The 23,416-nt window shown below is 44.8% G+C and overlaps 1 protein-coding gene and 1 long non-coding RNA gene across 2 annotated transcripts in view; one reads left to right on the top strand and one right to left on the bottom strand.

Moving 5' to 3' along the window:
- Positions 1 to 965: 965 nt before the first annotated feature.
- On the bottom strand, positions 966 to 22,477 carry LOC124292518. Its single transcript, XR_006902469.1, has 2 exons — positions 22,416 to 22,477; positions 966 to 2,818 (listed from the first exon to the last, which is right to left on the bottom strand). It is a non-coding gene; the product is annotated as an uncharacterized LOC124292518 (long non-coding RNA).
- Positions 1,618 to 23,416, top strand: part of LOC124292515 (coiled-coil domain-containing protein 78-like) — a 58,369-nt gene continuing 36,570 nt past the window's right edge. Inside the window, 5 exon segments of the mRNA XM_046729635.1 lie at positions 1,618 to 1,730; positions 2,593 to 2,810; positions 3,325 to 3,449; positions 3,451 to 3,489; positions 4,147 to 4,290. Of these exon segments, the coding sequence (XP_046585591.1) occupies positions 1,618 to 1,730; positions 2,593 to 2,810; positions 3,325 to 3,449; positions 3,451 to 3,489; positions 4,147 to 4,290 (639 nt within the window).

Here is a 23,416-nt window from a genome sequence, read left to right as displayed (position 1 = left end):
TTTTTAAAAGAGAAACTCAGCAAGAAAAGATTTAAAAACCAGCATGTTTTTTCGGGATCGGACATTGCCCCTGGACTATCGCATGGACAGGACCTCTTGTTTTGAGCTAATTAATCTCTTACAGGATCTTACAGGACACGTTAAACGTAAATGTGGTCCACGTGACAGTTTGAAAAATATCAATTTAAATGTGAGAATTTAATTTCCACTCTAAAGGTGAGGTGAAATTGGGTTTAACGTCGTGCTTGAGAATATTTCGCTCATATGACGACGTGCATGCGTGTGTATGTGTATGTGCGGCTGCTTGTACTAGCCTAGACTGAAGCTGGTTTTATAGTGCTAGCCCACTGAGATACCATACCGCAGTGAAGCATGAATACCCTACTCAGACACATTATACTGACTCCGAGCCGACCAGTCCTTGTTGTACCCATTAATGCCGAGCGCCAGGCAGGGACCAACAAGTACCATATTTTAACGTCTTTTGGTATGACGCGTCGGGGATCGAACCCGCGACCTTCCGCTCTCCTCCACTTTAGAAACCGTACAGAAATATATAAGAGATTCCTTGACACTTGACTGGCTGGTTAACGGACCAATTTATTTTCTTGAAAAAGGTCCATCTTCTGTACACAATCCTGTTTCGCGGTTGTCACCGAAGGGCGTGTCTTAAAAAGCTTAGATTCCTCGAGTATGTTAAATTCTATATTCCGGAATTTGTACGTCGATTGCTGAGATTTTGATTAAAATAACCGAACGATTTATATACATAACAAATAACCACCCACCCTTCTGATACAACTGGTAATTAGGGGTTTGAACTGTTCCCACTGAATCACAGCAGCAAATCATTTGTTGAGCTTAGCAGATGCAGAGTGTTGTCCCCTTTGAACACTCTTCAGCATTCCAGGCGCTTCCTGTGTAATGGCGCGTCGCGATGTAAACAAAATATGACAAACCGTATATTTGCTCAGTGTGGTTTCTTTATTTCAAGGTATCTGTTACATTTCAATGTATCTATAAACGATGCAAAAACAAAAACACAGATCTGAATTATTAATATTGTTTCTGATAAGAAAATATTTTACAAATCTGACATTTCGATTAGAAAGCGCATAACTATGTAGATAGACTATATTTCTATTACCAAATTACCGAAATCTTTTTTTCGTTTCTGTACGCAAACTCACCCAACATATGAGTATCAGCAGTACCGTTTGCCTTTTTTCTATTATCGGTATGTGACACGTACTGGAGGTGTTATCAAATGATAATATCTTTTGCAACCGTGGGACAACAATAATACTGTTAATTTTATACCTTTTATTTTAAATCATTTTACTTACTTAAGAGCTTGTGAACAAACGATGTAAGGACAAATTAATTAACTGACACCAGTACAAATACTTTAACAATTACAAAAACATAGAATTATGTACTAAGCAGCTACAGTGGTTGAATAATGAAAATTCTTCTTGCACGATTTAAATGACATGCAGGTCTATGGGAATTTCAATAATGATGACTAACTTATGGCCAACTACTGTAGACATTAACATTTTGCTATATGATGACAGTCATTTTCTTCTCATCCCAGTTTCAACATTACAGGGAGCCATGAACATTGAAGTCAGTGGGCGCATCCGTCCCCTTGTCCCAGGGGAGGGGAAGGAAAACGTATCAGTTGAAGGAACACAGAGGTTGACAGCACCAGGAGGACATTTCTTCAAGTAAATACTTACCTTTTTTAAAAACTATGCATTTTTTACATAAGTTTCTTTCATGTTGATATCAATGTAAGGTGTCCAGTATTAAGATTAATGTGTTTCTTTTCAATTTTATCCTTTCATTATAATGGCAATGGTTATTGGTGTTAGTTAGGGATGGAAATGGGGATTCTTGGGTCGGGGAAACCCCACCTTCTGAACCCCATACCTCATGGGACCAATATCACTGTAAAATAACTGAAATGCAGACAAAGACCTGTCTGTGTTACTGTGTTATTAAACCCTGACCCTCCCCTATATTGAGATAAAAAGTTTAGAGCCGCCCAGGGTTTACGCATCACAAATGTGCATTGGTTATGCACAAATGTATAGAATTGACCAGAAATAAGTCTCATGCAGTGTTTTACCATGACTTACAAAAGTGCTGGTCCAGGGACCCCCATCAATACATTTTACAGTTCCTTGTCGGTAATATGAGGGTCCTGTCAAGTATTGAAATGATGTTGTGTACGGTACGTTCAGATAATGACTTCAGAGCCTGAAATGAATCAGTGATCATGTGGACAATGGTCATGACTGATGGGTGAAATAACACACACAGATAACTAATCTTGATGTGCTGTAGGTATTTTTGTGCGTCTCTCCGGATGCAGTATTTGGGGTTTTCAGCATCTATTATCTAATTTTTTGCAGACTGGAGGCATGTTTGTGCGTTGCGTAAAACCTTCTTCTCATGTCACTTCTTTCACTATATTATAATTTCTTTAAAAGTGTCAAAAATAGTTTGGAAGGATTTCTAGAAACTGCTTTATGTAGATAGATATCAACTTTTAGCAAAGCTGAAAAGATGGTTTCAATTTTCTAGTTTCCAGAACCTTTTCATGAGGGATTCTACCACGTATGACATCTTCCGGAACACGGTAGAGCTGCTGCTGGAGATGCTGATGTCAGGCTTCAACGTATGTCTGCTGGTGACGGGGGAGAGTGGGTCAGGCAAGTCCTACACCATGGCAGGCGAGAGCAGTGCTAGGGCGGGGCTAGTGCAGATGGTCTTCGACTACCTCTTCGCCAAACTCATGGAAGGTGGGCTGCTGAAACAGAAATGATATCTTACTGCAAACTGGGCTCTTGTGCTCCAAATGTGAACAAATGTAGTATATTTGTACCAGTAGTGGGGCTCAACATATGTGCTCCCCTTCTTGGCTGTGATATAACCTTTGCACTTCAACTATAATGTCATCTGACACTTCTTATGGCCATTACTGAGATTTTTGTTTTCAAAATAGCATGGTATTTGGGACTGGTTGATGTTGGGCTCACATTTATTGTATTGTTTGCATGATTTAAATTTCCACCTTGATTTTACTTTTGGAAATAATTCACATAAAAAAAAATGAGTTACAAATGACCCATTCTTTTATGAAGCAGATTACTAGGGACCAATTGCTATGAGAAACGAGTAACCTTGGATAAGTTCACATAAGAAATGGATTAAAAGGGACAAGTTCATGTTAGACTGGGATTACCAAGGACCGGTTCATGCAATAAACACATGATAACATACAGAATTATGTGACATATATCCCTACTATTTCAGACACATTCAAGTCGGATACAAAGACCAAACGCAAAAACCCCAAAGTGTACATTCAGATGTACGAGATCTATAATGAGATGGTCAAGAAGCTGTTGGAGGTTCCCCCAGGGTCAACCTGTGTTCTCAGACATCACAGAGTCCGCAGACAAGGGCATCCATGTCCGAGTAAGTGATAGCTGTACACCTGTCATAGTACTTCAGTGTATTCTGTACATCCAATGTACGATAATCAGGATATCGTAAAAGCGTACCTGAGTATGTTCCTGTTATGAGCACACAATATACTGGTCTTACAATATCGGTATGTTCTGTAATTATATTTATATTTTAAAGATATGTTTTACACATATTAATGAAGCCATAGCAACATTGGATTATAGGTTATCATCTGATGATTTTATGGAGAACAAAGTGCAGACAAGCATTAATATCCCAGGATAAATGGAAGAAATAGTATAATATATTTAACACATCTTCTGCTAATGAGTGCATGACAGAATTGGGGTTTAGGTGTTTTCAGGATATCTGTCTATCTAGCAGTAACTTTTATATGACGATTTCACTGTGTTTAACATCTTTGCTGATATTGCAAGGCCAATGGAAATTAACTTTGTATGACTTTTCCAAACTTGTCACAGAATGCTCGCACAATTCTAATCTTGACTTTGCATGGTGCCATCTCAATAATTCAGGTGAGACACAGAGCCTTGTGACTGTAGCATTGTTAGTAAGGATTTAGAGGTGGGAGTACATGATCATATATACTACTATCCTGCTACTGACACACGTTGTCGGACAGTGAGTGGTTGTTTGCTGCTACAGAAAGCTCTACCAGTACATGTGAAGAACGCAAGTGATGCTAACCTCCAGTTCCGCTCTGGCTGGGGGCGGAGAACAGAGGCTTCAACAGACTATGGGCCAGCACAGAATAATGCAGCCATCTTACTCAATATTGATCTTCATATGGTGAGTGACAGAATTTCATATGACACTGTTTGACAAAAGTAGCTGAGCAAAGTCGCACTAACATTCCTGGAAAGATTAAAGGGCCACTAATCCAGAGCGATTAATGTTTCCAGCCAACAGTCTAATTACGAAACCTAGCTGCAAACTGGCCAGCCCCTGCTCCCTCTACCGTGACGGACACGGGACTTGGCTACTGTCCACCTTGGCAGAATTTCTTCAACCTAATCAGTGGGACATTAGGAAGAGTGGATGCCCATCAGATGGCATTATTTGAAAATATGCCCGGTAGTTCTTGTCTGATTGTAATAAAGTATCCCAGCAGTGTAGGCTTTTTCAGATTTTCAAATGTTTTGAAGGTATAGTGACTGATCCAATTTGATCCTATTTCTGTGTTTTTTACCTCAATATTTAATCATGTAAAAATATGATGTCTATTACGTATACTATAATATAAAAAAACACACATTTGATATATTTGAATCCATAAACAAAACAACCCCACTTTGCCATTGCAAAAAAAATCTGAAATTTTACTTAGGTACATAGGTATATACAGTTTTTAACTAAGTACACAGCAAATGCTTATATATATTTCTTATGTAACAATAAAGTTCCTTTCGTATCCTCAAAACAGTGTCGGGCCATAAGTTTTTTTTCAGGCAATCAAACTTGCATGCAATACAGCGATTACGGTTATGGCCCGGGAAAGCGAAATCTGGACCAAACGTCAATTTAGGTGTCGCTTTTGCGGGAACGGTCAAGCTACAGTGAACACTGAATTTAGCGTTCCCGGGACTCTCAATACACAAGAAAAACAAAGAAATGTGAGGAGTCGTCCGATACCGTAGTCATGGTAGAAATTTGATAAATAAATAAATAAATACGTTATTTTTCCTTATCCTGACTCATGCTTATTGCTTGTCTCCCTTTCCTTCCAAATGCTAGTGGAACACTTGAATTCCCTTTTGAAGCTCCCTTAAAAAAAGCGGACGTAAAATCACTTACCAGGAGTCATCTCCCTTCCCCAGGTTTTGGCGGGAAACGGCGCCACCTGTCACCCATGCTCCTCACTCTCTCCTGATTCGCCCGAGTGGGAGGTTGTGAGAGCGCCTGGTCCCCTATATGGCATTATATCCTTTTATTATTTAGGCCTTTCTTCTAAATTAGCTGTATAAGGCTTTAGTTAACGTTTACCTACAATATTCTACGGAATTAATTCTCAAATTTCTGTTTTATCACGTTTTACGTGACTGTTCAGATTGTTTACAATTGATGAAATCTTGTTCTGGTTGTAGGTATAGATTGTCTGCTGTTGATCCACATTACCTATGTCCTATTTGCAAGACCGTATGACTCTCGTCAGTTGTGTTTTCACCTTGTCGGATATTGCATTTTATAAATATTCATTTTATCTGTCTAGACGTGCAAAGGACAGGTCCAGACGAGATTTACACGACATGTCTAAACCGGCTAAGCTTGCAGAGGACCGGCAGTTGGTGGCTGCGCAGATTCACCATTCCAGTGGTCTACCGGGGTCGTCTACGGAGGAGGTCGCTGCTGTAGACAACGCTGGCTCAAGGAAAAGGTCATCTACATCTGATAATTCCTCATCGCAGTCTAAGAAGACTAGGGCATCATCTTCCCAGAGGAAGAAGTCAGCTACAGCTAAGACTTCGTCGAAGTCTCCACATGGGGCAACGCAGAAAACGAGGTCTTTTCAGCTGAGATCGTCCCTCTGGATGAAATAGATGTCTACGATGAGCTGCCCATCCTCATGCCTGAGATCACATCTAAGAAGAAGACGAAGGCGTCTTCTACCGTGACCACGCAGGACAACCATTCAACATAGACGTTCGGCAGAGAGGTTCAACGCCCTTCGGAAGAAGCCTCATCCGTCTCAGATGCGTCGTCGTCACAACAGACAACGCAGACCTTCAACCCGGGCTCCTTTATGCAGCAATTTACCCAACAGATGTTGGATCTGATGGAACAACGGTTCGCACGCGAGAGAGCTGCGACGAAGACAACGTCTGCGACGAACCCGATTGAAGGTCAACTGAGCTGCACACCACGTCCGTTGGGAACCAACGTCCTGCAGTGCGTACATGAAGATTCCAGCTTGACTACAGCGTCCGCATCGAATATCTGGCAGCCATACCAACGTGGAACCTGCACCGACTACGTTCGGCGAAAGGACTAGACGTTCGCCGAACCCACTTAGATCATCATCGACTTCAGATACAGACATTCGTCACGAACCTGCACGTAACGGTTTGTTACCAAGGAGAAGAGAATCAACACCCGCACGAAGGCACAGAGATTCGTCACAAGACTCCAACCCTCGACAAAGCCGTTCACCTACACGCAGGTTTGCGCGAAGGCGCACGATCATCTCTATCTCCACACAGGTCCTCATGAAGGAAGTCACGAACACATTCATGAACGTATGGTTCGCCACGAAGGTCACCACGCAGGTCTCCATACAGATCACCACGCAGGTCACCACGTAGATCGTCATACAGATCACCTTACAGATCTCCTCTTTCAGACGACACTAGAAGACATCAATCCTCAGAGCAGGAAGATGACGGCGGAATTATATTTTCCGACTCTGAAATCAAGTCATGGATGGCCAACGGTTTGGAACTCGCATCACCCTCTAAGGAGGCCAACGAAGCACTATCGTACTTGATGTTGAATGATGATATAGACACACTCACGATGCCACCTATCGACCCTGTGTCAGACGTTCCAGACAACCTCAGCACAGCCTTCAAGAAGGCAACTAAATACCAGTTCAACGCAAAGAAGTTCTCTCTACACCATATGGAACCCTTCATGAAGGCCCCAGAGATAGACGAGAATTATAAGATCATCAACGACACTCGGACGAAATCTTACAAGATAGAAGATAAAAAGCTGGCACAGTTAGACACAGTAACCAGACGAACCTTCTTCGGCCTAGCCAGGTCAAGGGCTATCAATGAGACCCTCATCTCGAAGTTTAAGAACTCAACTTCAGAGGAAGATCAAATGATTTATTAAGCTCTACTTACACGGAAAAAGGATCATCAGTTCATGTCTGAACACCTATCATCCATTTCTGCAGGCTTAACGTTATCAAGAAGGCAAGGACTGTTATCTTCCTGTACTTGGAGCGAGAAGTTTACCAAGACACTCTACAGAGCCCCTTGGTCAGCACCATCCATCTTCGCAGGAGAAATTGATGAAGTCGCCAAAGAAGTTGCTAAAGATTCCAGAGAGGTGATGATGATCAAGTCTATCGATACACTGGCCAGTGTGATATGTCAGACCTCCCAACGTTATTCCGGCAAATCGAAGTTTGCAGGCATCCAGAGAGCAAGGGATAAGAAATTAGGCAACGCTAAAGGGAATAAGGATTCTTTTCGTCGCCCATCTGCAGCTCCAAGAGGTAACTACGGAAGAGGTCGGCCCTTTCGAGGTGCCAGAAGTTCCAGACGATGAAAAACGGGTTCGGGAACGACTGGAGTCTTCCACCCCCAACCGTTCCAGTACAACCTTCACAAGTGGGTGGACGTCTGCAACTCTACTGGAAGAATTGGGGAATTCTTCAAGACGACTTCATATCTCAGATTCTACGCAAAGGTTACAGGATACAGCTACAAGCAGTTCCACCAGTAACAATCAACCCACTGTTTCACAACTACGCTGCAGACCAGAAGGGAAATCTACTAGAAGCTATCACACTACTAGAGAAAGAGGCAATAGAAGAGATAAAACAGGACTGCGTCACACCAGGTTTTTACTCCCCAATTTTTCTGGTACCAAAGAAAAACTCCAAAGAAAAGTTCCGACTCATTTACAACATGAGGAAATTCAACAAGATTACCTGCTAACACCTGCAAAGTTCAAGATGATACATCTACCACAACTACGACATCTCATACGTCCGCTAGACTACCTCGCCAGCATAGATTTACAGGATGCATACTTACACATCCCGATCCATCCGGAGTCAAGGAAATATCTTCGATTCCTGTTCAACGGACGTCATTTCCAATGGAAGGTCCTGCCATTTGGAATATCGTCGGCCCCCTGGTTGTTTACTCGAGTGACAAAGCCCATCAATATATATCTACATCGTCGAGGTCTACGCAGTGCGTTCTACCTAGACGACGGGATTCAAGCTCAGCAAGATCCCAGTCAACTCAGACTGCAATTGAACTTCACCATCAGACTTCTCACTCAACTAGGATGGCTAGTAAATCTCCTCAAGTCGGAACTAGAGCCTACTCAGGACTTACAATTCCTAGGAATACAGCTTATAACAACGAAGAATCGCATTCTCGTTCCAGAGGATCGTTGAATCAAGATACAACAAATGATCTCTCAAGTTCTACTCTCTCCGTTACCACTACGAGAATGGCAGAGCCTATTAGGTCTCCTCATGTCAGCTCAAGACATGACGCACAGAGGAAGACTACAACTGTGCCCACTACAGAGATTTGTGAACGCTCATTTACACAGTCTGGATCCCTTCGAAATACCAGACAGACTAAAACCATATCTACTATGGTGGACTCAGAAGTCGAATGTTTGCGGCGGAAATTACTTAATAGAGCCGGAGTGCAACGTCCACCTCTACGTAGATGCATCACTGCAAGGATGGGGAGCACACCTCGACAACGAAGTGGCTACTGGGAAATGGTCGAAACAAGAAATGAATCTGCATATCAACATGCTCGAGATGAAAGCGGTAGTAAATGCCCTACTACATTGGTCCAACATACTAAGAAACGCAAAATTGATGATCCATACGGACAACTCAACAGTGGCGTTCTACATAAACAAACAAGGATCAACAAGATCTTGGAATCTTCTAGACCTCAGCTTTCAACTCTTCAACATAATAGACAATCTGAACATCTATGCGAAAGCATGTCACATTCCGGGAGCCAAGAATGTAATAGCAGATGCGATATCTCGACCACATCAACCATACCCAACAGAATGGATGTTACATCCACAAGCATTCAGATGCATCATACAGACGATGGGATCTCCACTCGTAGACCTATTCGCCACAAGATTCAACAATCAACTGGCAACATTCGTCTCTCCAATTCCCGATCCGCAAGCATGGGCGACAGACGCTCTAAGCATCCCATGGGAAGGACTAAACGCGTATGCGTTCCCTCCGCCAGCGTTAATACCACAGGTATTACAGGAAATCCGGCAGACAAGCAACCTACAACTGATTTTGGTCGCGCCTTACTGGCCGGCAAGAATGTGGCTTCCCTACTAATTCATCCTCACACCAAGCAAGTTCACAAGTATCCCAGATCATTCCACCTACACGTATGGAACGTATCACGACTTGCTTGTCGAAAAGAGGATACTCCGCCAGAGCAGCGAAAGCAGTTACACTAGCTTTACGCAGATCTACTCATAACTTGTATGACGACAAGCTTTGAGAAATATGCATCGAGGAAAGGTTTCACAGCAGTGAAAGCAATACATCCTCAAGTGGCGGAATATCTTTGTCATCTCAGACAAATAAAAAGATTAAAAGATTCTACATTATCTACATACCTAGCGGCTCTCAGCTCAATTATCACCATGAAGACAGGCGTGAAACTGACGAAAGTGCCAGAGTTACTGGCCTTGCTACGCTCTTTTAAACTGGAAGACCAACAAAGGAAATTTAAAGCGCCGGCTTGGGATCTCAATGTGGTGTTACGACATCTCACCAGTGATGCGTACGAACCACTAGAAAGAACTTCTTACGAATTTCTTACACAGAAAATGCTATTTCTGATTGCCTTGGCAACAGCGGCGGGGATGTCAGAAATACATGCTCTGGACTTCGAACGTATACGTTTTGACACACGTCACAACATAGTTCATCTAGGATTGAGATGGGATTTCATAGCCAAGAATCAACTGCCAGGTCAACCGGACAGACAATTCCTTGGACCACAGGATATACAAGACTTATCCTTATGTCCAATCAGAGCACTGAAAATCTATCTACAAAAGTCTAAAACCAGGAGACGAAAATTCAAACGCCTTTTCATCCCCATATCGTCGGAGACACCCACAGAGATTTTACGTACTACGATATCAGTTTGGATGAGAGCAATCATACTACGAGCCTACAAGGCAGCAGGACTTGAGCCTCCACGAGCCTCCAACCCGCACGAAGTTAGAGCATTGGCATCTACACTCGCTCTACATGGAAACTGCTCAATATCCACGATCATGGAAGGGTGTTTTTGGAAATCGGAGACAGTATTTGCTAACCACTACCTCAGAGATATCGCTACCGAGGACGTCCCCGGTATCCACCAGTTTGGGCCTCTGGTTGTAGCACAACAGCTGACGGTCCCGCAAAGGCGCTGAGATGTATCTCGCCCTTTTATCGCATGTCATGCAAAGCTCATACTCCAAGGAATAGAGCTTATAGTCCATGTACACGTCTAGAACAGACTAGCATGAATATTAGACCCTGTACTTGTAAGGAATTACTTGTACACGGATAGGGTCACTGCTCCACTTGATACTTAGTTATTGAAATCGACATGTACGGTTACAGAAAAGTTTGATATATTGTGGTCTCCCCAATTTACCAGATAAAGTTCGACATATGGATCAACAGCAGCAGCAGTGCCATCAGAAGTTCCCATGGGGGGTAAATAGGACGTAAATTCATCACTAAGGAATCCAGAAGTGGCTTGACCCACCACCAATTCCGTCAGGATTCTACAAGCAATAAGCATGAGAGGTGGCGGCTTCCGCCAAAACCTGGGGAAGGGAGATGACTCCTGGTAAGTGATTTTACGTCCGCTTTTTTTTAAGGGAGCTTCAAAAGGGGATTCAAGTGTTCCACTAGCATTTGGAAGGAAAGGGAGACAAGCAATAAGCATGAGTCAGGATAAGTATAAAATATCAATTTTATTCAGGAAATTACATTAACATTAGCAAGCCATGGTGAAGCATACATACTATTTTCTAGCATTTGTGATAGAACATTGTGAATTATAGCTGACATTTCATTTTGATGTACATTAGTAGCAAGTTTAAACCAAACTGAAATTATTAACTTTTAATATATACAGAGATAGGAATTCGTCCAGTCTCTCCGTAGAGCATTTAGGATGGTGTACTTTTGAATAATATTTCATGAATTACCTGTGAACATTTTCTAAAATGTCTATATTTGAATGTCCCCACACCTCGCAACCATATAACATGATTGGTAGGATCATGCAGTCAAAACATTTAAACAAACAATCGATAGGAATGTGGAGATTTCTAGCCTTTGAGGAGATAATAAACACTAGGCCTACTATTTATGCTTGGTCGTGGAGTGCCAGAAAGGTTGAGTTGAGTTGAGTTGGGCTTTACGTCACATCGGCATTATTCCAGCCATTTCATGACGAAATCAAGTCTGCATTCATAAACATGTTAAGTCCAAAGTCCAAATGAGTTTTATTTTAAAAACATATACTGAGTCAAAAAAGAAACTTCACATTCTTTCTTCAGGGCACTATAAAAGAACAAGAGATGGTAAGATGGTTAAATTGTTATTATTTCATTGCTGAGATCTGTGTGATGTACTCGATACACTGACAGTGCCATAATCAGTTCCATTAGGCTACACCGCCGTTCCAAAACATGGGTATACAGAATGTCAAGTCACAAGAATAAAAATGCGAAATTTCTCAGTTCCATATCGTGTATGGCCGCCCCGCGCATTCACCACTGCCAAACACCGCCTCCTCATCGACTGCCTGATGCTTGTGAACACGGGTTGGGGATTCTGGCGCCATTGCTCTTGCAAGGCAGCCAAGTTCCTGCAAATTGTGAGGTTGGTTCCTAAGACCACGGCCTTCTCCCAAGTGCATCCCAAACGTGCTGTATTGGATTAAAGTCAGGGGACCTCGATGACCAGTCCATGACGCTGATTCCAGCGCTTTGAAGGAAATTTCGCGGTCAACATCAGCGGTATGCGGCCAAAGCATTATCGTGCTGGAACTGTAGACCTGGGCCATGAGCCGCCATGAAAGGAACGAAGTTCAGGGTGAGCACCTGGTCGCGTAAGCAGCAGCTGTGAGGTTTCCACAGATGACCAGAAGTCGGGAACGGTTGTTCCCACAGAAAGCACCCCACACCATGCAACTTCCGCCCCCGAATCTGTCGACTTCCTGTACACAACATTGGGCATACCGTTCAGGACGTCGTCTCCAGACTATGCCTGCCGTCCGCGAATCTGAGGGGTAAACCTGGATTCATCGGTAAAGACGACTCGATTCCAGTCTCTCTGGGTCCATCGGAGGTGACGTTGAAACGGCGTCAATATTGGCCCGCGATATGGACGTCGAGAATGGAGATTGGTAGCCCGCAACCGATTTCGAATGGTCTGTGAGGACAGTCGACCTCTAAACATCTCAGCCCTGGTTCGTGTAGCCGGTGGTGCCAGTTTGTTGTAGACGACCTCACAAGTCATACACAGTACGACGGCTGCATCCCATTGCTCTTGCGACGTCAATAACTGATCTTCCCGCTTGCAACATGCACGTTCACGTTGCACATTTGACAATCGTGGCATTTCAAGTACCGTTAGAACTGTGGTTTAAAAGTGTTTTTTCAATTCTTGAGGCCAATGCAAACACGTGCATATGAAGAAAACTTCGATGCGGAGATCACGTGATCGACTGCACATGCAAAACCTGATTTGGCACTAACGTCCTTTGCACGACGAATGGATGGTTCTTTTTTATATATTCCTCCTTGGGGTACTTATAAGCATTTAAATGTCCATTTAAATTCCCTACGACAGTTGTAACAATATTTGAATAAAATATTTACAAAACAAAAACTACGTTTTGTCTTGTGAGACCACCCTTACAGGGCCTTCCGGCCCCCTACAGCCAAGAGCAGGTAACTCTAGACCGTAACCTCGTACCTCACTTTCCATGCTGTCGTTGTACCGACAAGACGTGGGTCCATACCAGAAGGTTTTTCCTTGCGACTAAGAGAGTTATGAGTGTTTCAGAAACTGCAACTGTATGTATGGTTCTCTTTTTTCCCTGCATGGGCTTAATTGGAGGTTTTTCTGAATTTTTCATTCATAATTTCTCGTTGTAACTTGGTACCTGTCGCGTCGGCTCGCTAGTGCGGTCAAGATGGCGGACAGGTCCCTTCGCTAGCCTTCCTGTTCATTGGTTTCCCATGTGGTTTTTCAATGTTACAGGTGGTTTTAGTGGTTTTTATTTGTATCTTTGTACGCAGTAGGGCGATGTCTACTGCTCGCATTTTCTATATTACGCTAAAAACGTGAATTGTTAGTTATGCTGCTGCAGTGTACTAGGTTGTCAACTGCATGCTACGCTTTGTCGCGATTAGTTGTGTCGCCCATGCGCTTTTTACATGTATTTGTATGTGGGTATAGGGTAGATTGCTGCACAGGTTTTTACTTGTTGCAGTTTAAACCCTGTACTTCGCGCCTTTGCTGCAATTCCCGCACGGGATTCCCACGCAGGTTCGCTTACGCTGTTTAGTGCAGAAGGAACATGAGGAAGAGGGGTGTGCGGCATGTGCCATGTTCTCGCCCCAAACCATTCGGCGAGGCGGATAGACACGCTTGTTCTACAGCAACCTGCTTCGGCGGGGTGATCTCTGGGCACAGGATCCCCCGTCCCGCCGCCCCATAGTAAAAAGGGGTCCACGGGAGCCGCTTCCCACGCTGAGCCGGCTCCCAAAAGCTAAGGCGACTAAGGCGGCTTCGCCTTCACGCACTCATGCCCCTTCTGCATCTCCTACTGCTTCCGCTCTGTACCCGCCACCCCCTCTTGATTCAGCACCTGTAAAAGCGTTCCTGTTGATTCGCTAACCGCTTTTTTCCAGGAGCAGATGTCGCCAGTCAAGTCCCTGATTGATACGGCGCTAGCGGGTTCCGTAAGGAGCTCAGCCGCCCGGTCGCCGGGACGGAGCTGACACATCTGGGGTTATTGCGCCCGAAGCTTCGCTCGAGAACGCCTCCCGGGCGGCTTGATCCTGGCTTCGCCCTGGCGATAGCATGCCCTCGGCGCCTGGTGGCGACCTGGCTTTATGCGCGCTGGTCTGTCACAGGTGCCTGGTGCCGGGCGATACAGGTTTGCCCCTGTCATTGCCTGGTGTCCCGACTGGCGGTCGCCTAGGCCGCTACCAGTTCGGGATACCTCGGCACCTGGCAGCCAGTCTGGGTTGCCCGGAAGCCTGTTGCGGCAGGTTCCTCGGCTGACTCGGGCACCTGGCGCTGGTTCCTCCCGCAGGGCGATGCTTTTCCCCTGGCTCCTCTTGACCTTATGAGTTTTTCTGGTCCTGCCTCTGGCGCCTCCTTGGGCGCTCTCTCAGGAGTCTGAGATTATGGCGGCCGAGGATTCTGCCGAGGTCGATATGGAGGAGGAGGAAGGGACGGTGGAATCGAGGCGGAGTGCCGCATCTTTGCCTCGCCCCTGCGCAGGTTCGGGATAAGATCGCCGGGTCCTGCCGCAGGTGGCTGTTCCCGCCCCGCACCCGGACCCCGCTGGAGTTTCGCCCCCGGGAGGCGCTCGCGACCTAACCGGGTCGCAGAGGCACGCTTCACGCATTCTCCCATCACTGGTCAGTGAGGTGGTGAATCCGCCCCTGGCTGGTACTCGCCGCTGCTTTTGATTTGCCTGACGCCGGCAGGCGGTACCAGTTAGGTGAGGAGACGCCTTCAAACCACCAGTGGTGGACGAGTCACGCGCCTTTGCCTTTGCCTCACGTTAGGCAGAGGGTCGTTTTCGCCTTCCCTGGCCTCGCCAGGCAGGGCAGGCGCCCCCTTTTCCGCTAGTACGCCACTGCCGCTGAAGTCTGCCTACCGGTCATTCAAGAATGTTACCGTGCGCCGCCCAGCAACTTAAAGTAGCCGGCCCATTCAGCCTACCTGTCCGCATTGCAGGGACAGCTGGTGGCCCACAGCGCTTGCGGTGCCGATTCATCGGAGTCGGTGCTCGCTGCAGTTAACGGATCGACACTCGCATCTGGCTCGGGACAGCATTCGGTGCTGTGCCAGCCAGATGATGGGTGCCGCCATGGGCTTGCGCGCCGCCTGTGGCTGTCTGTGGCGCTGTATTCGCCGCCACACAGCAAGCTCTACTGTCATTGCCCTATACCATGGGATCTTCCCTGTTCCCTGGGGCCTTGCAGGTGGTAAGGGAGGCCGCGAGGCTGTCTCTACCTTTAAGGACTCAAAGCCTTTGTTGGAGCAGCCCTCCGCCCTCGCCATCAGCCCTCCCCGCTATGCCCGCTACCCTTCTGCCTCGGGCGGCGGATGTTGTTAAGTGGGCTGCCCCTTTGCAGTCCAAGCGGAGCAGGCGACGAGAGGCAGGGGCAAGCCTGCTCCAGCGCAGCAGTCTTTTCGGGGCAAGGGGAAGCCAGCCCCGCTTCCCACTGATTCATTCCCCAGAGCCCTTGTTGCCCCCACTCACGCAAGCGGAGACTTGCCGACGGTGGGGTGCACTGCCTCTTGCCACATGTCGCCCCTGTCGGCGGCGGGCTGTCCCTATTCCTCCGGGAGTGGGAGGCAGCCACCTCAAATCCCTGGGTCCTGTCCACGCCAGGGATGGCCATTTGCCACAGTGGAGGCGCCGATCCTCCGTCCTTCTTCCGGGTTCGCACACGCCTGTGCCGACCCCCGCAACAAGGCGGAGGTCCTCCGCGCCGAGGTTCAGTCTTTACTGACCAAGGCGCCATCGAGGTGGTTCCTGTGAGTCAGCGAAGAGGGGTTTTATTCCACCTACTTCCTCGTGACCAAAAGGACGGAGGGTTCAGACCCATTCTGAATCTCAGAGGGCTGAACAAATTACTGGAGGTGCCGCCTTTCAGGATGGAGACACTCAGGTCAGTGATCTCCTCCGGCAGGGGATTGGCTTACGCCAATCGATCTCAAAGACGATACCTCCATGTTCCAATGCACTCCGGATTCAAGAAGTACCTCCGGTTCTCCTTCGACGGGACGTGCTACCAGTTTCACGCGGCTCCCTTCGCATCTCCACGGCGCCAAGGGTGTTCACCAAACTTATGCTAATCCCAGCTCAGTTAGCCAGGTCTCAGGGCAGGTGTTGTCACCCGCATCTGGACGATTGGCTTCTACGGGCCTTAGGGCTTCAGTTAAGCAGAGCCTCCACACTGTGCGCTGGATACTCTGGTGTCACTGGGCTGGATTATCAATCTCAAGAAATCAGACCTCGCCCCACGCAGGATCTGATATTCTTGGGAGCTAGATTCAACACGGCGCTTAGGGATTGTTTCCCTTGCTCCGACCGCATCGCCAAAGTCCGGGACTGTGTTACAGTTCCTCCAGTCCCCGCTTGCGCCGGCCCAACATGGCTTCGGGTTGCTCGGCAACATGGCGCTTACAGTGGACGGGTTTGGCGCGGCGCGCTTGAGGATGCGACCAATTCAGCAAGCATTAGCTCAGCTGTGGTCCCACTCGCAGGGCTACGAGATTATGCTCATAACGCCAGAGTGGTTAATCCTCACTTGGCGATGGTGGACGGACGCCGGAATTTGTCCAGGGGATCCCCTCGACACCCCGACACCTTCCCTTCAGTTCAGACGGACGCCTCCCTCACAGGTTGGGGGTCCTGGGCGAGCACTCAGCCTCCGCCTCTGGTCGGAGCGGGAGGTCAGCCTACACATCAATGTGTTAGAACTGAGAGCAGTCCGCAAGGTGTTCGAAAGTGCTTCCGGTGTTGGTGCAGGGCCGCAGGGTTCGCCTAGAAATGGACAATCAAACGCCATGTCTTTACATTCTCAAGCAAGGCGGCACAGTGTCTCCGCCGCCCTTCAGGAGGCGGGCAGTTTCTACTGTGGTGCGATCAGTTCAACATTCGGTTTTGCCTGTTTATCTCCTGGGTAGACAACGCCCGCGCAGATGCTCTCTCACGGCGATACTAGCCCCACACGAAGTGGATGCTCGACCGGGAGATATTCGGGATTATCTCCCAGTTGTTCGGGTCGTTCCAGGTGGATCTGTTTGCGCCTGGGGTGACGAACCAGATTCCTGTGTTTTGCTCCCGATTCGATCCGGGTGCGCTAGCCAACGACGCTTTCAGCTAGATTGGACGGACAGGGTACTGTGGGCGCCTCCCGATACCACTGATTTCCAGGGTCCTGTCGCGAGCTGACCGCACAACCAGCTCGGCTACTTGTGCTTCTGGCACCCCTTTGGTCGGCACAAAGCTGGTTTCCGTAATTCTCAGGTTTCTGGCTCAGCCTCCTGTTCTATTACCTTTCGACCGACCTCCTATCCCAGAACGGAGCTTCCCCACCAATCCCAGGATTCAGTGGGTGGCTTGGCCGCTATCAGGGATCGCCTCCATGCGAAGCGAATTCCTGCACCAGTTGCAGACACAATTCTGGCTTCGCTGAGGGATTCGACAAAACGCTCAATATGAGGATAGATGGGCCTGTTATTCGCTGGTGTGTCAACAGGGGATTCTTGATCCCTTTCTACAGATTTAGTCTGTGTGTTAGAATTCCTCCAGTCTCGGGTTGGAAGCCGGTCTAGCGGCTTCCACTGTTCGGGATATTCTACGGCTATTTCTGGCGCTTCATATTCCTGTTGACGGTGCTCTCTTGGGGCAGCACCCTCTTGTACAGCTTTTAGCAGGTGTGGACAGAATCCGTCCCGTTGTCCGACGGATTAGTCCCCGTGGGACTTGTCAATCGCTCTTGATTGGCTGTCCGGGTCACTGTTTCACAATCTGTCGGCTCTTTCCCTCCAGCTGTTGACGTGGAAGACGGCGCTTCTTGTGGCGGTGACTTCTGGCAGGCGGTTTGGCGATATTCACGCAATGTCGGCCGATCCCGCTACTGTTTTTCACAAAGACAGAGTTAGCATTCGGCTGCCTGAGACTTACCGGCCCTAAGAAGGATAGTCCCTTCCATGTGACGGCTTTTATTGAGCTCCCAGCTTTCACTCAGCCTTCCCTGTCCGGTACCTCTCTACGACGCGTACTCACGCCTTAGATGTCCGTGAAGACACTTCAGGCTTATATCAAACGAACAAGGGTACCCGTAAGGGTAACCAATTGTTTTGTTGTTATGGCGGGTTCAGGCTGGTCTTCCGCCACCAAGCAGACCATTTCTCGGTGGCTTGTCTCTGCCATACATATGAGTTATACTCAAACAGGGCGATCCCGCCTGTTGGGTTGAAAGCTCATTCGGTTAGGGCAGTAGCTACATCGACAGCTTACGCTGCAGCCCTGCCCATTGAGGAGATCTGCTCCGCTGCTATTTGGAGCCGTCCGAAAGTATCGCTCATCCGTCATTACCAACTTGACAGACTCTCCAGTGAGCGCGCTCGGTTCGGTCAGTCAGTTCTCCAGTGGGTATGGTTCCACCTCTCTAGCCGATTGAGCTTCGAGGTTTTTATTGTGTGAACCATTATCTGCCAATTTTTAACACTGGTGTTGGGTTTTACAAATCTTGTTACATTTTCCCTTGGTGATGGGTTTTATGTGGTGCTGGTTTTTATTCCCATGTCTCTTGCTTTCTAACCGAGAAGCTCTAGACTAAACTGCCCTTGGAAACTTTGCTGTTCATATTCCGCATTTCGCTTCTGGGTTTATTAAGGGACCCTTATCTTCGCCTCCTCGGTAGATTACGGGAAGGAGGGAGGGTGTGTCTCGCTTCGCTGCATTAGCTTAGGTTTCATGGACAAATTTGCATATGCTTAACCCTGACCCTGGCTCATGCCCCGCCTGATTGGCTTTGGTGGACACGCGACCGGGTAAGTGTGCCTTTTCTGCTATAATTAGCTTGGGAAATTCCACTTCTTGTCGGGGTGTTTAAGCAGACAGAATGCCGCCCTGAGATCCGCCTTTAGGAGTCTGTCTTATGCTTATAAGTACCCCAAGGAGGAATATATAAAAAGAATCGAACTAACCTGTAGAGGTTTCCAGATTCTTTGAATATATTCCTCCTTGGGTACTCACCACCTCCCCTCAAGATTCTGTCTGACTTCGTTCAGCATGGAAAGTGAGGTACGAGGTTACGGTCTAGAGTTACCTGCTCTTGTCTGTAGGGGGCCGGAAGGCCCTGTAAGGGTGGTCTCACAAGACAAAACGTAGTTTTTGTTTTGTAAATATTTTATTCAAATATTGTTACAACTGTCGTAGGGAATTTAAATGGACATTTAAATGCTTATAAGTACCCCAAGGAGGAATATATTCAAAGAATCTGAAACCTCTACAGGTTAGTTCGAGTTTGAGTGGGTTTTGCTAACGTTTTTCTAGAGTCGAAAGATAGGGATCCCATTTCAGATACATAGATGTATCATCAGAAAAAAATTATTGATTATTTTTCAAATTACATTTTGTGAAGTTTCTTTTTTGACTCAGTATATTTATTCATAACATTGTTATTTAAATACAGAAAATGTCATAGCACTTAATTCAAAGGCACTCAATTCGTTATTCGCATTACATAGTTACAATTTATAATACAGATCAACTTCCCTCAGGTAGTTCACAATGATATGCCCACTCACGTGGGTAAACAGATATAGGTGGTACATGAGTATAACAAAGGAGTACATACAAAATGTGCAACAAGATGACTAAATGATACATCAATTAAAGTGTTTACAAACAATCTTAATAAACTTGGATACATTTTAAGAGAAGATATTTCACTTGAAAAAAGTTGACGGAACATTGACAAATAAGGTTCTTTCAACAATGATAGTAATTCATTACATGAATTAATAAAACTATAGTTAAATAGGGTCACGTACGTGCTGAAACTTGAAACAACTGAAACTTCATTTCAGTTAAGCGGCTCACAGAACGAGTATTGGTGTCGCGCGGTAATCTAAAGTACGGCAATCTGATGTTTTCATAGCAATTCGCTTTCGCGGCACTTCTAGCGCAACTTTGGTTTTCGCTTTACTGGGAATAGGGAATATTGAAATTTCGCTTTCCCGGGCAGACACCGCGATTACTACTCTCTTGCTGTAACCCTTGTTTGGTGGTAAATCTACACGTTATTTGTCATCATTTATTTGATGGTCAATTAATGAATTTATAACAGGTATAATTAGTGATAGCACCACTCTGAGGTTCCCATTTGGCATTTCTTGTGTCTGGAGTAAATACTCATTACTGATGTGGCAAATGTATTACATCTTATGTAATATGCGCATGGAAGTGCAGTAAGAGGAATTATCAGCCGGTTACAAAACAAACATCGATCAAAGGATTAACCGATAACACGCTGATTGATTAATTGCTTTTATCTTGCACAGCAGACTTGTCAAAGGTAATGTTTATGTATGTAGATTTACTAATCTATACTGAATACACCCTGTCGTAAAGTCTCTTTGTAAAAACAACGTCCTTCCTTCAAAGGATTAACCGCCAATACATTGATTGATTGCTCATTATTGGCTAACTAAATTACTTTTTTAAAGAATGGCAGACATCATGCAATTAGTTGCCAGGTGTGCTATCTTGGGTGACCAATCAGACTCTACACAATATGAAAAACCTGAAACGATAGATCACTTTTTCGCATATTAGACTGTTAAAAGACACATGACATGGAACAGGATACCTTGTCAGCTGCAGATGAATGGCATCTCATTCCTTTATGTGGATATTGATGGATACATTCCCCGAACAAGGTAATAGCCTGATATTGTTGCTATAACTTTAGTCTGTTTTAATTGTAATATTTGCATTTTGTTTTTATTTATTTGTTTAATGTTATGGCATTAAACAGAATCTTTTTTTTTGCTGTGAAGTGTAATGAGCCAGACAACATACACTAGGTCGCACTTAGGGCGTGTGTGTGAGATATATGATACACATTGTCAATCTATAACTTTTTATAAGAGTTCAAGATATTACAATCATGTTATAAATTCACTAAGTATAAGCAGATCATGTGCATTTTATTAAGTTTCAAAATGCATACAAATATGATAGTAAACTAATTAGGATTATAAGACAAAATATAAAGACATACATTGACTTCGTTATTTAAGTCCTAACATTTTTTACCAGTGGCAGATAGTTAAACTTAAAATGTTTTCATTTGTTTTCAAAATAATGCCATTTAATACAACATTCAGATTGACTAGTAGTGAACCCGAGCTCACTACTCTCCCCAAGACTCCCCAAGACTCCCCATGTACCTAATTAGTCTTACTTTCAAAACAATGCTATATCATACTTCTCACCAAATTCAAGATCAAAGTATTTTTAAATCAGATTCTGCATCCATTTAGGTTAACATTTTTATAAAGTCAACATTACTATGAAATCAAAATTTTACATCAAAATCAGCATTTTTATCAAAGTGAATATTTTTTTTATAAGAAACCAAATTATTCAACAAAGTCTACATAATTTTACAACAAAATCAACGTAAGATTACCGAGTAAAACAGGTTTCATCTTTGTTGATCAGGCTATATGTAACGGGGATGGCTCTGACTCAACAACACAACTCCGTTGAGGCTGTAATTCGGATTTATTACAGTAGTTTGTATAAATAATACAAGTCTGAAACAATGTACATGAATATATAACATTCCATCAAAATACCTATTTTATCACATTCATTTTATTGCACATTGTTCAGATAATTATCAATTACAGTTCTACCACTGAACATATAAAAAGAAATCAAAACAAATGGACATCACAAAATTAATATTTCATTTACATATTGAGATCCTTACGAGTTGTGGAACACATATGACATCTTCAAAACAACAATGAACTATCAGCGTGTCTTACCATCTATGGGACAACTTGTTACAAACTGGCCACATGTTGTGAGGCACCAACAAAACACCAACCAAGGACCTAAAATATGTATGCCTTAATTAGCATGGAAATGCTAATCCTCATCAGTACAGTAAACTTACAATCTGTTTGGACTCAAACATTAATCTGAATCAATTGTAAGTGAATTTATTGACACCAACAACTTCTAACCATAGGTCAAACATACCTCCACCAAATACATAAATTCAGTTACAATAAATACTGAATTAACCTTTCAACAATTTAACATATTTAGGTATTTTATTCCTTTTATATAAAACCAAATGTAACTAACCTGTAATTCATCAAAGTCACAATCCTCAATCCATGACTTTCCAACCACCTTGCCAGGTTAGCAGAAAGACAGCAAGTGAACAAACTTCACACTTTCCAAATGCAACTAAATTCAACATCCAATCAAGATGCTGCATATCTTCAGCCAATGAAAACCAAGGACAAGACAGCAGACCTGACCTCCTTAAGATTGGGCTAATTTGCATAGAAACTACTTTCGACCCATGACCCAGTGATGACTATAAATAAATCAGGGACTTGTGAAAATGTAAACCTTTTCACTGACAATTGTATTGTTTAAAGTGTAATGAATTGATCTCAAACAGGAACATGAGACAAGACATATTAAAATAGATTGCTTTTCCAGAACATTTTACAATTTGTATATTTTGTACTTATTACACGCTTGTATTTGTTACACACTTGTTTTGTACTTGTTACATATACTTATACTATCAATGGCGCATGAGGGTGGCGCAGCAGAGGTAACGAACCAGTCATGAATTCTGGGATATCATCCGGGTACTCAATGGAGAAAAACAATAACAAAAGCAACAACCAGTCCACGGAAATTGCTCTGGATCAGTGGCCCTTTAATAGTTTACCAAATGGCTTGACTTTCACAATCTCTGTAGGTTTTAGCTTCAGCTTAGAGAGTATAACTTTTGATTCTAATTCGAGTCTGGAATTATTTGAGAGCATTTACTTAAATAATCCCGACATGATAACAATGTAAACGAATAGATGTATGGATCAATGCATCCGTTGTTAAACCATGGAATCAAGACTTGCAAACCTCAAACTGCAAAATGCAGCTTTTCAAGGAACACAAACTAGAGCTGGGAACCAGAATGATAGGGAACGGGCTTGGAGCAGTGACTCTGATGACTACACAGACAATGATTATCCCCGGCCGCGCGTTTAGTGCGAAGCGGTGGATATAGTATTAGGCTCCGTCCATAAGTATGAATTGGAATATCTTAAGAACCGTTCTCTAGATTC

The sequence above is a fragment of the Haliotis rubra genome, unplaced genomic scaffold, assembly GCF_003918875.1.
Source record: "Haliotis rubra isolate DU_JTF1 unplaced genomic scaffold, ASM391887v1 Scf52, whole genome shotgun sequence".
Lineage (NCBI taxonomy): Eukaryota > Metazoa > Mollusca > Gastropoda > Lepetellida > Haliotidae > Haliotis > Haliotis rubra.
Note: the sequence above shows the minus strand (reverse complement) of the source record. Positions and strands in the feature narration are given on the sequence as shown.